Source organism: Nilaparvata lugens, chromosome 14 (genome assembly GCF_014356525.2).
Source record: "Nilaparvata lugens isolate BPH chromosome 14, ASM1435652v1, whole genome shotgun sequence".
Classification (NCBI taxonomy): domain Eukaryota; kingdom Metazoa; phylum Arthropoda; class Insecta; order Hemiptera; family Delphacidae; genus Nilaparvata; species Nilaparvata lugens.
The window spans coordinates 3032439-3047982 of NC_052517.1; the positions used below are offsets into that span (position 1 = coordinate 3032439).

At 35.4% G+C, this 15544-nt stretch overlaps 1 protein-coding gene across 11 annotated transcripts in view; it reads right to left on the minus strand.

Annotated features, from left to right (window-relative positions):
• Positions 1–15544, minus strand: part of LOC111050858 (gastrula zinc finger protein XlCGF57.1-like) — a 34335-nt gene that overhangs the window by 16150 nt on the left and 2641 nt on the right. For 3 of the 11 annotated variants that reach the window (XR_005572853.1, XR_005572854.1, XM_039440502.1), the window contains exons 1-2: positions 1845–2017; positions 1368–1370 (exon numbers count right to left, since the gene is read on the minus strand). The exons of 2 other annotated variants lie outside the window; for them this stretch is intronic. Coding sequence is in view for 3 of the 9 variants with exons in the window: in XM_039440502.1 (XP_039296436.1) it covers positions 1368–1370; positions 1845–1989 (148 nt within the window). In the remaining 6 variants the exon portion in view is untranslated. Of the gene's footprint in view, positions 1–1367; positions 1371–1844; positions 2382–15544 lie in introns of those variants that run through there. 6 more of the 11 variants (XR_005572855.1, XR_005572856.1, XM_039440503.1 and 3 more) reach the window with 4 other exon arrangements.

Genomic DNA, 15544 nt, shown 5'->3' on the forward strand with positions numbered 1-15544 from the left:
GGTCCCCTGAGTCCAAAAACATGATTTTTGGGTGTTGGTCTGTGTGTGTGTGTGTGTATATGTCTGTGAACACAATAACTCCATTCCTAATCAACCGATTGACTTAAAATTTCAAACTTAAGGTCCTTATACCATGAGGATCCGACAATAAGAAATTCAATAAAATATAATTAAAAATGGCGGAAAAAATGGTGGATAATTACTAAAAAACCATGTTTTTCACGGTTTTCTTGGAAACGGCTCTAACAATTTTCTTCAAATTTATACCATGAATAGCTATTTATAAGCCCTATCAACTGGCATGAGTCTCATTTCTGGGAAAATTGCAGGAGCTCTGTAATATTCTTGAGAAAAATGGCGGATAATCACTAAAAAACCATGTTATTTACGGTTTTCTCGAAAACGGCTCCAACAATTTTCTTCAAATTTATATCATGGATAGCTATTTATAAGCCCTATGAAATGACATGAGTCTCATTCCTGGGAAAATTGCAGGAGCTCCGTAATATTCTTGAGAAAAGTGGCGGATAATTACTAAAAAGCCATGTTTCTCATGATTTTCTCAAAAATGACTTGACCGATTTTTTCAAATTCATACCCTGTATAGTTATTTATCAGCTCTATCAACTGACATGAGTCTCCTTTCTGGAAAACGAATGGGGGGTCCACCCCATCCTTGAGAAATGGACTTTCTAACCTCGTTCTTGTGCATGAGGTAGGTAGGTAGAGCAGTACATAAAAAGAACACATAGTCGAGATATTTCATCTGTAGAACAGCTGTGTTGACAACTTTTAAAAAAATCATCGAATTTCACAATTTACACAAAGGAAAAAGTACTCTGTAAACAATTATATATACACATATATAGAAGTCTGATCATAGTTTCAGATACGTTGCCGCCAATCATCATTATGTTATTCCCCTAAATTATTCTCGTTTGAGAATGGGGCTTACAGTTCAATGAGCAAGGAAAGTTGTGTGAGTGTACCACACCAGATTTTTGTGTTTTGAGTAGACCTTTGTTATCTTGAGCAGAGATGGGAATTGGCCAGAGCAGAATGATTTGTTTATAATGGTTACTATAGGTGGGATCAGTTCGTCTGCACAGTGTTTCACGATTTGTGGTGAGTATTCATCCACTCCACTTGATCCTTTCGATTTCAGGGTGTTAATGACATTCTTTATCTCTTCATAGTTGGTTGGCTCTAGTCTGCAGAATCTATTGGGGTCAGTTCCATCTTGATTTTGTGTGTCTATACCTTTGACATCTTGTGTGGGTTTATTGTTGTGCTTGAGTGTCTCCCCTACAACATCTGTAAAGTAGCCATTGAGAAGCTCTGCTACTAAGAGCAGACTACCTCTTCACCATCTATTCCAAGACATATTTGAGATGTTTGTTGTGGTGTTGTTGCACAAGCGAGGGATGTAGGTAAGGGATGATAAGCCAATAATATGCTTCAGCAAAGTTCTGTTCTTTAGTATAATAGAACAATGATTGTAGTTGCACAGAGACAGTGATACTGGAAAAAGTTGACAGAGGTAATTAATAAAATAGGATACCTTCAAATCTATAACAAGTTGTAGGAGAACCTCTTTAGATTGATATATGCAATTTTATGGAATAGTCTAAACACATTTCATCTAACACACTACACATTTGTTCTGTACATGTGCATGGTTGATATGTGGCAGACAGCCCATTCCGGAGTAGCATTTACACAGGAGTTCCACTCCCAAACATTGAAACACTTTATGTGAGAAAGCTGGCCACAATCTAATCACCCAAGCAACAGAGGTAGACCCTGGTCAATCAAGAATCTGTTAGTAATAGAATTCATCTCACCATATGGACCCTCTTTGATGAAGATCATGTTGTAGCCAGGGATTAGATAATTTTGTTGGCTGCAATCATCTTCCAATGCATCTGGTTGCTGGCTGCTATCAACCTCATCCTCCTCTTCTTCCTTTTTAACAGTAACTGTCGCCATCTGCAACAAATACACATAAAATCCAATAGTAGGCATATTATTTTTAGAGACTACTATTATTTACAGAGGTCTATGAAGGCCTTAGAAGCATAAGTTGGATGTAACTTGAGGTACAAGTGAGCAAGTGCATGTCTTAAACATATCACAAGTGCCCCATCAACAGAAGAAAATGGAGTATCCCAGATTGGCTGGATTTCAATTTGTCTCATTGAAAAATAAGATGAACATAGCATAAAAGGTCTGTTTAATTATGTTGTAGAGATGAAAAGGAATGTTAGGTTCTTCCTTTTGATTGGCCTTATTATGTTGATATCATGATTCTATGGCCCAAATTCACCAAAAACGAAAACTAGGTTTGAGCGACAGTATGTTTCAAGTCAGATGATTTTGAATTGGATTTGTAACATGATTTTTTTTATTGAGAATCAACTGTACATTGTCACGTTATTCTTTATATTTAAATAACGATTAGCCTCCTGCTTGGCATCAGTCGGTAAAGCATGAGATTTAATATAATTAGGTCGTGGTTTTTTCTAATAGTATTCAGTCTTAAAAAAAAAAAATCTTGATAGGCCTAGATATGGGCTTCTCCAATAACTCTTGTAATTCAATAAATAATAAATATATATATATATAAATGATACTTATACTATAGTGTTGAGGAATAAAAAATAATTGCACACCATGAAAGTTTCATACATATATTACACAATAATGCAAAGATCAATCGAGGCAAAAAATATATATAGAGCGATAAAAAATATAATATAAAAAATAGAACAATAATTTTATATCAGCAAATATCACAGGCTAAACTTTATATTCTAGATTTATGGCACGAATCATTACCATGTGCCTTTATCTTAAAATCATATGCATTCTTTTGCATGTAGCTGCGACATGCACTTGCTAATACTTGTCGACTTGGATAATTCAATCAAAAATATGTGCTCTAAGATCAGCTTGATAAATTAGCCACTAATAATCCAAATATATATATATATTAAAATCTCTAGTATTTAGTAGATTTATTTGTATCGAATATATATTTTCATCTCAGGGTGCAAGATTCGGCACCTGACGGAATAGGTAGAGCCATTCATCTAGTGAATTAGAACTATGATAAATTATCGCAAATTGTATTGCAAAAAATTAAATATTATATGCATATGTTTTAATAGCCTAGATTTCGTACTTCTTTGATTAAATAGAAATTTCTAAAATATTGATCTATATATTTTTCTTTCAATTAAATACCTTTAATACTAATTTTTACTTGCGCAAGTATTACTCTTATTAATTTCTCAATTTATAATAACCCTTTCGGCGAGCTAGCTTTGATCATCAGATTAATTCGAAGCACTAGGGCGCCCATCACTAAATTCAAATTTAATCACTCACGTGTCGAAAATCTTCTTGTAAGCCGCCGATGTCGATCCAACTCCATGTGGTCCGGGAATATGGTAGCCGGAATCGTCTCCTCCAAGGGGTTATAAATTTAATTAAAATGAAAAATGACTTCTGCTTCACATAGCATCACGAAGTCTTTTAAGAAATTTAATAATTTACTTTAACTTTAACTTTTACAAAATCATTAGTAAGGTACTTCGCTCTAAAATATTTGGGGTCCTCTTATGGTGGCATTTGGCTGGCGAGTGCTGGTTCTTCCTTCTCAAGTTTTACAGATCCTCTTTCCGACTTTCAAATTAGCATAAAATTTAAATATCCCAATCCTCCGCCATTAAATTCAAATAGATCTTACAAAAAATGCCAAAATATTGCTTAGATTATATGATTAATAATTTCTTTGCATTCGAGCCATATCGATAACATAGATTACACAAATTTTTACACAAAATCTAGTACATTTATATAAATATATAGAAATATTTTTGAACTGGCCTACAGTTGCCGCCTATTAACTGCCGTTTTACTATTGGTGCATGCAAATTTTATTCGGTATTCATGCGCCTGGTAACTCTTATTTCCTGAATACATTAAATTATTTTTATTTGGTTTTTTATTTATGCTCTTTGCATGCTAGTTAATATTCTATACATTAATATTAATTCCATGCTACCTAATAATTAGCCACGTGGACGGGTGTTTTTTCACATTGCACACCATCCGAATGCAATAAAGCTCTGCCAAGGGGTTTTGGTCAGATTCTACGTTCTTCGGTTTGATCGATCTCTAGGTCACCGATCCGTGAATACATCTACATAACCTCAATCTTCAAATATTTTATATAATAATCTATTTATGAGCAATAAACTTCCTTCAAATCCTTTTTAGGTTCTTGTACCATTTAGCCAGAACAAGCTGATGCTATCTAATCTTGGTTATTATCTGCTTGGCGATATTAGCCATTACTTTATTTTTAGACCTATTACTATTTCTGTTAGGGCTTTTATCTACCCAGATTTAAATATGTTACACGCGCCCCTGGGTTTGAATTCAAAATATTTGAGAATCACAATGTTTTTAATGAAAACCCACCCTTCAATACATCGATATACACTATACTTTATTTATAAATTATACTCTCATACTTCTATCACAGTTCGCAGACATATTTGCTGCATCTCCTTTATACCTTTATCAAATACAATAACAAATTCTCCTCCTCAACACACATAAAATATCATAAATATAAGCTTCTAAACGTACTCTTCCTGACAGCACTTAAAACATATAGTAATTTTTAAATTCGCCGCTTGCAGGGCCGCCAACTTAACTACACACATTTCATAATTCTCATAAATGATTCCTTTTAGACAATAATTTCGATTCACAAAACTTCTGGGCTTATATCTTATAGTATTTCTTAGGTCTTAATATAAATAATTTTCTATACATCAGGTACAATACTTTCTTTTGCTAATGGCTCTTTGGTTTTGGTAGCTGGTATTCACTTTAAGTCTTTTTCAGGTAACAAACGTGGCATAATTAAAAGTAATAAATATAAAACATATAAATAAATATATCGACATTAATAAATATAATAAATAACAATAATAAATAACTTTTTGGGTACAGTATTCTTTTTATAAACATATGTTCAACAGACGTCACATATTTGATTTAGGTGGCTTTGCTCAGCTGGTCGCTGTTCTACATTTCATAGTGCTACATGTTACATCAGAATTTGCTGTCGACTTTCATAACTAACCTAACTGCTCAATTTTTTCTCTTAAAAAGGTAATTAACAAATTTTAATTTTATTATCCCCGCTTGTGTCCTTTTTTATCTGATGTATATAATTTAATTACATATTTAAAAATTGTTCTTTTCCTTATTGCAGGCTTCTAACGGCTGGAAGGAATTAAAACATTGGATTGTTGCCACGAGGTCCTATACCAATATTAAATTTATTAAGGAAGGTTAGTAATCGGTTTGATAATAATGTTTTCCTTGATTTCTTATCATATTTATTTCAAATTCGATGATATTTCATGTAGAATTGTTGTGGTCTTCCCATATCTTTTGACTTTCTGCTTGTAGCTATACTATAGGCCGGTTGGGTTATCTGCTATCCATTTGTTGATTGTTGAGGCTGTCCTAATTGATAATTTTTTCATCATAAATTTAAAGCCCTTGTATCTCGTGTATTCTTTCAAATAACTTCTTAATTCATTAATGGTAGTTCCTTTCAATCCATTCTTATTCCAATCATCATGTAATTTTAATTCATCTTTCCTCTTATGTTCATTTAATATTCTTGATCTCGGCTCATTATAACTTAGTGGGCTCACAACAACAAACATTCTTGTAATATTAAAATTCCAATTATCAATCATAGATTCATTTAATAATAACCATATAATATTTTCCATCATATCTACAACACCCTCTTTTATTAATATCACAGCCATTATTACAAACATTACACACCATATCAAAACATTTATCATCTTTTTAATATTGTAATCTTTCAACATATAGCCAGGTACTTCCATTTTATTAATATAATTCCTTATTTCTTCCACTTTATTAACCACTTCCCATTCTTCATTAGTCTATCTTCCATTTCCTTGTTGCCCATGCACGAATCCATAGTATTCCTATCAGTTCCATTCTTATTCCAACATGAATCCATATTTGTCCTTTAGTAGCTTCAGTTTTTAATCCATTCATTCGATCCAATTTGCCGGTCACATCGCTGTTTGCCCTCTTGAAGCGTATGTGCCGCGGATGCACGCCGTCGGTCCGCTCCTGTCCTCCTCGGTGTCGGTCCGGTGTTCTTCTTTGCCTCTTGAAGCGTGCATGCGGCCTCCATCGGCGCGCGCGGTTCCTCCGTTTCTTTCGCTTCTTCCGCCTCCGGGCCTTGCGGTGCATGTTCTCCCGGTCCTGATGTCGGTCGGGTGTCCTCGGGCGCTTTCGTCTCCGGGCCTATAAGCTCAAGAGGGTTGATGTTTTCGGGCTGTTTTAATTACATGTTGAGCGGCGGTTTTTGGTGGTGATTTATCTTGTATTACATCTGTTTTTCTAATATTTTCGGTAAACCGTTCACAAAGGTGGTATATGAGGCTGTAGTATCTTTATTTTCTCTATCTATTTTTTCTGAGCTTGTGTGGGTTGTATCGGGGTTATCATGTAGACATAATTGTTTAGATGTAGTTTTCTGTATATCTGGTGGCGGGTCGTTGGGTGCTGGGTTCCATGTTTTTTGTTGATTTATTCCTGTTGCATGCGCTAATGTATAAGTTGTACTAATTTGATGAGGTGGTGGTTTATGATTTCTATTATGATTATTCTGAGTGTAATCATTTTTTGTGTTAAATCGATCACGGCCATAATAATAATTTCTTTTGTAGGTTTGCTGTGGATAATGGTTTGTTTGACGATTCTGAAAACTTCTATTATTCCAGCTGTTATTTTGATTATGATTATAGCGGCGTTTAAATTGAGGGGTAGATCGTGAGCAATCATATGGTACTGATTCATAATTTTGGCTGTTATACTGATTACTTTTTGAGTTGTGTTGATTTTGTGCGTATCTCTGGTCTGAACGGTGGTTTGATATTGCCATCACAGACTGTATGCCATATAAATGATTTATCAGCTGTTTGCAATCAGTAATGGGTTGTGTGGCGAGTGCCATTCTAACTTGATACGGTAGCTTCTTTAAAATAATACTTGCTAATGCCGATTCATTAATGGGCTCGCTCAATTGAGAATTTTTAAACTGTAGGGCAGTGACGAAAGTGGTACATGCACCGTCTAAGTTAGGGTTGAAATCGCATGATATAATGTCCGCTAGCACGTCCAACTGTTTACTTCTGCTCCAATACTGTTCCAGGAAGACAGCTACAAACTCATCCAATGATGTAAATTCATGGACTCTACTCCGAAAGAACATCAGGGGTTCGCCAATCAATAAACTAGTCAAACGAAGACGCCAAAAATTCCAAGAGGTGGGTGTTAATGATTGAACTAGTTTTATCTGATCTATAAATTCTTTAGGTTGGAGATAGCGGTCTGTATTGTCAAAACGGCCTAATTCATTGAAACTGTGTAGTGAATCAAACGTTGCTATGGGAATAGGCTCTATATTCTCGTGCGGAAATTGATGTATTTGACTTTCAAGTTGTACCAACTTCTCTTGGGCCTGTTTCCAATGACTAGAAGCTTCTGTTTCATTATCTACTACTTCGGCATTTAATTCAGATGAAAATAATTGCTGTTCTCCAACGGCTGTCTCCAATGAATTAAGTTGTACTTTGTTTTGATTTATATCAGAATTTAGGTGAGCTATTTGTGTAGATTTACTATTCTGTTGTTTATTTATGGAAATAAGTTGACTATTGTTCCTGTTTGTAGCTATTTCATGAATTTGTGAAGTGTTTTGTGCTGGTAGGTTATCTATTCTTTCCGCAGTCTCCTTATCCATTCTTACCGATGTATCCTTCAGTGATTCCCGCATTTCCTTCATTTCCGCCTTTAAGTTCTTCATTACTGTGGTCATTGTTTTTTCTAAACTATTAGAAAATGACTTGATCATCCCCTCTACTATAACCCTCCTTATTGCTTCTTGGGAGACATTTAACGGTTTATTACTGTTCACAGGATTCTTGGCGGTGATTGAAGATATCTGGGCGTTGGACTCCATCGCGCCCCCCTCAGCGTCGATCTCCGCTACTATCGCCGTCTGCAGTGTGTCTGCTACCTTACTTTGCGTGGACGAAAAGAGACTCATATTTTAAAAATGGATTAAGTGTCAAGTGTTTGTTAAAAAAGTGAAAGTTTTGGCCAACAAGGCATTAATAAGGACACAAATGAGGATAGGCCTATGGACATTACAAGCCAGGTAACCTATTTATTACTTAAGCTCTTATAATATAATAATACTATTCATTGATTTCTGACTAGCAGTTTAGGCCCATAAAATATAATAGCTCTCTCTATAAAATATATTTTCTACAATAATAATAATATAAAATTTTCTTTAAAACATATAATTTCTCTTTATTTAAAGCTATTGATTCCCCAAAAAGTAATACAAATTTCCCTTCGCCAGTTTTCCTCACAACTCGTATAAGTTATCTATAATTTTCAATATGGTTATTGACTTAATTTCAAATAATTATTCAATGAGCTTGGCTCTCATCATCAGTCCCACGTTGGTACGACATGTCTTTATGCCGTATCCGTGGCCTATCACGTTGGGCGACATGTCTTTGTGTCACGTTATTCTTTATATTTAAATAACGATTAGCCTCCTGCTTGGCATCAGTCGGTAAAGCATGAGATTTAATATAATTAGGTCGTGGTTTTTCTAATAGTATTCAGTCTTAAAAAATCTTGATAGGCCTAGATATGGGCTTCTCCAATAACTCTTGTAATTCAATAAATAATAAATATATATATATAAATGATACTTATACTATAGTGTTGAGGAATAAAAAATAAATTGCACACCATGAAAGTTTCATACATATATTACACAAATAATGCAAAGATCAATCGAGGCAAAAAATATATATAGAGCGATAAAAAATATAATATAAAAAATAGAACAATAATTTTATATCAGCAAATATCACAGGCTAAACTTTATATTCTAAATTTATGGCACGAATCATTACCATGTGTCTTTATCTTAAAATCATATGCATTCCTTTGCATGTAGCTGCGACATGCACTTGCTAATACTTGTCGACTTGGATAATTCAATCAAAAATATGTGCTCTAAGATCAGCTTGATAAATTAGCCACTAATAATCCAAATATATTATATATTAAAATCTCTAGTATTTAGTAGATTTATTTGTATCGAATATATATTTTCATCTCAGGGTGCAAGATTCGGCACCTGACGGAATAGGTAGAGCCATTCATCTAGTGAATTAGAACTATGATAAATTATCGCAAATTGTATTGCAAAAAATTAAATATTATATGCATATGTTTTAATAGCCTAGATTTCGTACTTCTTTGATTAAATAGAAATTTCTAAAAATATTGATCTATATATTTTTCTTTCAATTAAATACCTTTAATACTAATTTTTACTTGCGCAAGTATTACTCTTATTAATTTCTCAATTTATAATAACCCTTTCGGCGAGCTAGCTTTGATCATCAGATTAATTCGAAGCACTAGGGCGCCCATCACTAAATTCAAATTTAATCACTCACGTGTCGAAAATCTTCTTGTAAGCCGCCGATGTCGATCCAACTCCATGTGGTCCGGGAATATGGTAGCCGGAATCGTCTCCTCCAAGGGGTTATAAATTTAATTAAAAATGAAAAATGACTTCTGCTTCACAATAGCATCACGAAGTCTTTTAAGAAATTAATAATTTACTTTAACTTTAATTTTTACAAAATTATTAATAAGGTACTTCGCTCTAAAATATTTGGGGTCCTCTTATGGTGGCATCTGGCTGGCGAGTGCTGGTTCTTCCTTCTCAAGTTTTACAGATCCTCTTTCCGACTTTCAAATTAGCATAAAATTTAAATATCCCAATCCTCCGCCATTAAATTCAAATAGATCTTACAAAAAATGCCAAAATATTGCTTAGATTATATGATTAATAATTTCTTTGCATTCGAGCCATATTGATAACATAGATTACACAAATTTTTACACAAAATCTAGTACATTTATATAAATATATATAAATATTTTTGAATTGGCCTACAGTTGCCGCCTATTAACTGCCGTTTTACTATTGGTGCATGCAAATTTATTAGGTATTCATGCGCCTGGTAACTCTTATTTCCTGAATACATTAAATTATTTTTATTTGGTTTTTTATTTATGCTCTTGCATGCTAGTTAATATTCTATACATTAATATTAATTCCATGCTACCTAATAATTAGCCACGTGGACGGTGTTTTTTCATGTTGCACACCATCTGATTGCAATAAAGCTCTGCCAAGGGGTTTTGGTCAGATTCTACGTTCTTCGGTTTGATCGATCTCTAGGTCACCGATCCGTGAATACATCTACATAACCTCAATCTTCAAATATTTTATATAATAATCTATTTATGAGCAATAAACTTCCTTCAAATCCTTTTTAGGTTCTTGTACCATTTAGCCAGAACAAGCTGATGCTATCTAATCTTGGTTATTATCTGCTTGGCGATATTAGCCAATTACTTTATTTTTAGACCTATTACTATTTCTGTTAGGGCTTTTATCTACCCAGATTTAAATATGTTACAACATCAAACCAAGTTTTTGTTTTGATGAATTCGGTCCTAAATGTTGGGATCATCTTAGATGATAACACAAATAACAGAATGTTATGTTTTTGCAGCTGCTTTTAGCACACTTGAAATCTGGACAAACAAATGTCACCAGAGAACTATGATAATTTTATTAAATACAAGTAGGTAACCCGTGCTTCGCAAGGGTCTATTTTAAAACTGCAAAATGAAAACTTGACGTAATAAAAAATCGAAATTTGAAAATAGGCCTATAACCATCCTCGGTTAATGAAGAGTCTTATATGCAAAATTTCAAATTAATCAGTTGAGTATATTTCAGACGTGATGATGCGTCAAACATAATTCCCTATTCCTTACGTGTATAAGCCAGTTCTTTCCTTTATTATAGTATAGAAAACTGAAGAATACATAATACTTGGAAACCTCACAGAATCATATTGATTTTTTCAATACATCAATAAATTTTAGTTCGATTAGGATCCTCCTCAATTTGAATCAGGCAGCCTTTTGTTTTCCCAATTCCAAACAAAATACCTAAAATACTCGTTTCACTGGGAATTCGTGTCTGATAGTACATTATTACTGAAGAATATAAATTATTTCTTATTTTATTGTGATCTATTCATGTTTTTCTTATGAAATTCAATTATAGGCCTACAGCAAAATTTTACATTAAAAATAATTATTTGATAAAATCCAAGTTCAATAGTAATGAAAACAAATTCCTTCAAAAAATAATTGATAATAATACGTTTCGAGGGAAAAAATTAAGAACAAAAAAATGGGAAGTCTCGGGGATTCGAACCGAGGTACCATCGCTCCGTAAGCAGGCCTTTTACCGCTGTGCTACATAGACGTTCGTAAATGGTAGTCTTATAACCTGCCCATAAAAAGACACACTTTGGGCTATGAAACTTCATGTAGCCTACGGTAGCATAGATGAATTTGAACATTAATTCTGAAAAATCTAGAAGGAAAATTGAAATTTGGGCTTCCAGGTGCACGAGATTGATATTTTTAGAATCTATGTTCAAAATTTGGAGATCTAAATCATTCCCGTTTTTCCGGTATGCAATCCACAAGTTGCCATGTTTTGATGCGAACAAACGAACACACGAACAAACACAACCCTACTCCCTCTTATTATATAGATTTTATCTATGAGCAAACTATCAATTGCTGACTTACTGTTGGGATTCACCAACTGAAGTCTGAAATATAACTTTTAACACTGTTCTTTCTCAAAGACGGAGGTGTCAGATGCTCTATCCTTCACTAACCACTCCCACTACCTAGCAGCATTCTAAAGTTGCGTACACATATTTGTGCTTCCAACCCGCACCGAGCACGCTCCTCCCTCGTACCGCCCTCGTACCACCATCGAACCACAGTCGGACCGCCCACGCAGCCATCATGAACGTTACGGAAGATGTTAGATCTTCTCGCGTTCCCCGGTCGAACCACTGTTGCTCGCCGGTCGATCATCAATCGCTCTGCTGGAGTGACGTTCGGTTGCGGAGCAGAGCGAAAGTCTGTACGCACCTTAATGCGTCGCGCTAACACTCCCCACCAGCTATTGCCTGGCATTGTTCCAAAATTGTTTACTGGCAGCAGGTATATTGGTTTGGTGTGATTATGGAGATGTGTTCATCACAAGAATGTAAAGCAAAATGACATGGTGCATCCAAATGCACACAGGATGACCATCTCTGTCTATGCTACAAACTGTGGAAAGAGAAATGGGTTTCTCCTCTTCATGTTAATAGTTATTTGTGCAACTAGTGCGCAAAGTGACAGTTTGCTGCACCGAAAGAAACGTTTATGCCCGAGCCGTAGGCGAGGGGGAATGGTTTCTTGAGTGCAGTTTCAGAGTGCGCACGTATTTCACATTAAGTTTTTCCTACGGTTACCATTGAATATGAAAAGTGGGTAATTATGGGTAAAATTGCCTGAAATGCATCAAATGTTTTTCTGTGTAATTTTATTATAGATAAAAACCTTAATTTATTGTCAAATTGAATAAAAATGTTGTCCTTGGTTATAATATATAATACTAATAATTAGCGCGTTGTGCTTGGTTGCACCTCTGCTCACTATAGCAGCCACAGCAGTCACTGTTACCAACTTCATTTTGATTTTGCTGCACTGTTGCTCCATATAACCTACTAAGTATTTTGCGTTGCCATGTTGCAAATCTCGAGTGCAGAAAAATTTTTCCGCACTAGAGCGGAAAAGTGATTCTTTGCGTTCTGTAATCAGTGCAGCAGTGGCCACTTTTCAACGTAACTGTAGGAAAAAGTAATATCTTACAGACTTTAGCAGATACTGATTGGTAAGTGAACATGACGCTAAATGAAGCACTGTTTGGTCTAACTGATCAGGAAACAAAATATGTCATATCTGGTTCATTCACTGATCAGCTCATCATACTTTTCCACTGATTACTTGCTGGATGTTAACAGACATGGCTGAATACATGGTGGTTTACAATTATAATGGACTCCATTATTATGTATTTGGGAGCAGAAAAATGGATTGGATGAATAATAATTTATTATTGTTATATTATCAATATGATGAATATGAAATTGATTAATAACATTCACATTGAAAATATAAATTGCAAGGCAATCCTTTAAATTTGTGGGGTCATTCACTGAACATTAAAGGGTAAGGCCATAGCCTCCTCTAATACAAGGCCGCGGCCTACGATATTGCAACGTCGCAGTGTAGGCCTAGAATCTAATACATGATTGGTGGAAAAGATTTAAAAAAATACCAGCTGATCTTTTTCACCAATCATGTATTAGATTGTAGGCCTACACTGCGACGTTGCAATATCGTAGGCCGCGGCCTTATATTAGAGGTGGCTATGGTAAGGCCAGAAAAGAGACTGAGATTAAGTTCTATAGGACAATGGCCATCCCTTCAATGACATACGGTAGTGATGTATGGACAAAGACCAAGAATGATGACTCACGAATTCATGCCTGAATTTCTGCGCAGCATTCAAGGATACTCAAGACGAGACCACATAAGTAATGAAAACAATTCGAAGTGAGTGCAATGTGCAACCACTAACAGCAATCATTAAAAATACAGAATGAAGTGGACAAATCACCTATGTCTATGCCACCAACTCGTCTTCCACTACAAGCTTGGATGTTGCAGTTGGATGGGAAAAGGGACGTCGGAAGACCGAGGAAGCGGTGGACACCGGAACAGGCTTTACAAGCCTAGTCCATGATCGATGATAATAATGATCCTTGTATTATTTTTCTTAAACAGTTTTAGGTTATGTCACAGTTGTAAGGTTAGTTTTTCATGCATAATTCTGATAGAATTTCATTCCAAAATGAACTTGCAAAGTATAAATTACAAATTTAGATAGACTAATCCAAATAATTCAGGTACTCCATGACATTTATTTGGCTTTTCATCTGCTCCAAAGCAATAACTGAATTGTCTAAATTCACATAGACACCCTATACACTGTCTATTATTAGTGTGTTGTTGGGAGTGTAAGAGTGTAAGAAGGGCACAGTATGAGAGACTACCAGCGTCACATAGCTTCACCAAAAACAACTACTAGGACTATCGGCTTCAGTTAACACTCACATTTGCAACATAGACACCCTATACACTGTCTATTATTAGTGTGTTGTTGGGAGTGTAAGAAGGGCACAGTATGAGAGACTACCAGCGTCACATAGCTTCACCAAAAACAACTACTAGGACTATCGGCTTCATTAACACTCACATTTGCAACATAGACACCCTATACACTGTCTATTATTAGTGTGTTGTTGGGAGTGTAGAGTGTAAGAAGGGCACAGTATGAGAGACTACCAGCATCACATAGCTCCACCAAAACAACTACTAGGACTATCGGCTTCAGTTAACACTCACATTTGCAACATAGACACCCTATACACTGTCTATTATTAGTGTGTTGTTGGGAGTGTAAGAGTGTAAGAAGGGCACAGTATGAGAGACTACCAGCGTCACATAGCTTCACCAAAAACAACTACTAGGACTATCGGCTTCAGTTAACACTCACATTTGCAACATAGACACCCTATACACTGTCTATTATTAGTGTGTGTTGGGAGTGTAAGAGTGTAGAAGGGCACAGTATGAGAGACTACCAGCCTCACATAGATTCACCAAAAACAACTACTAGGACTATCGGCTTCAGTTAACACTCACATTTGCAACATAGACACCCTATACACTGTCTATTATTAGTGTGTTGTTGGGAGTGTAAGAGTGTAAGAAGGGCACAGTATGAGAGACTACCAGCGTCACATAGCTTCACCAAAAACAACTACTAGGACTATCGGCTTCAGTTAACACTCACATTTGCAACATAGACACCCTATACACTGTCTATTATTAGTGTTGTTGGGAGTGTAAGAGTGTAAGAAGGGCACAGTATGAGAGACTACCAGCGTCACATAGCTTCTCCAAAAACAACTACTAGGACTATCGGCTTCAGTTAACACTCACATTTGCAACATAGACACCCTATACACTGTCTATTATTAGTGTGTTGTTGGGAGTGTAAGAGTGTAAGAAGGGCACAGTATGAGAGACTACCAGCGTCACATAGCTTCACCAAAAACAACTACTAGGACTATCGGCTTCAGTTAACGGTCACATTTGCAACATAAACGTCTTATACCATGGGATATCTTCTTATGCTATCTTTTCTCTATGGCTGTGGTCTAAAGGACATCTCACACCGCCGTAGCGCAGCTTGAAGCATTCATTTTAAAAGAAGTAGCTCATTTATCTCCTAATGTTAATCAGTCTGTCAACTTCAAACCAGCGTAGCATAGATTTGCATTGGGAGATGCGACAGCTACATCTT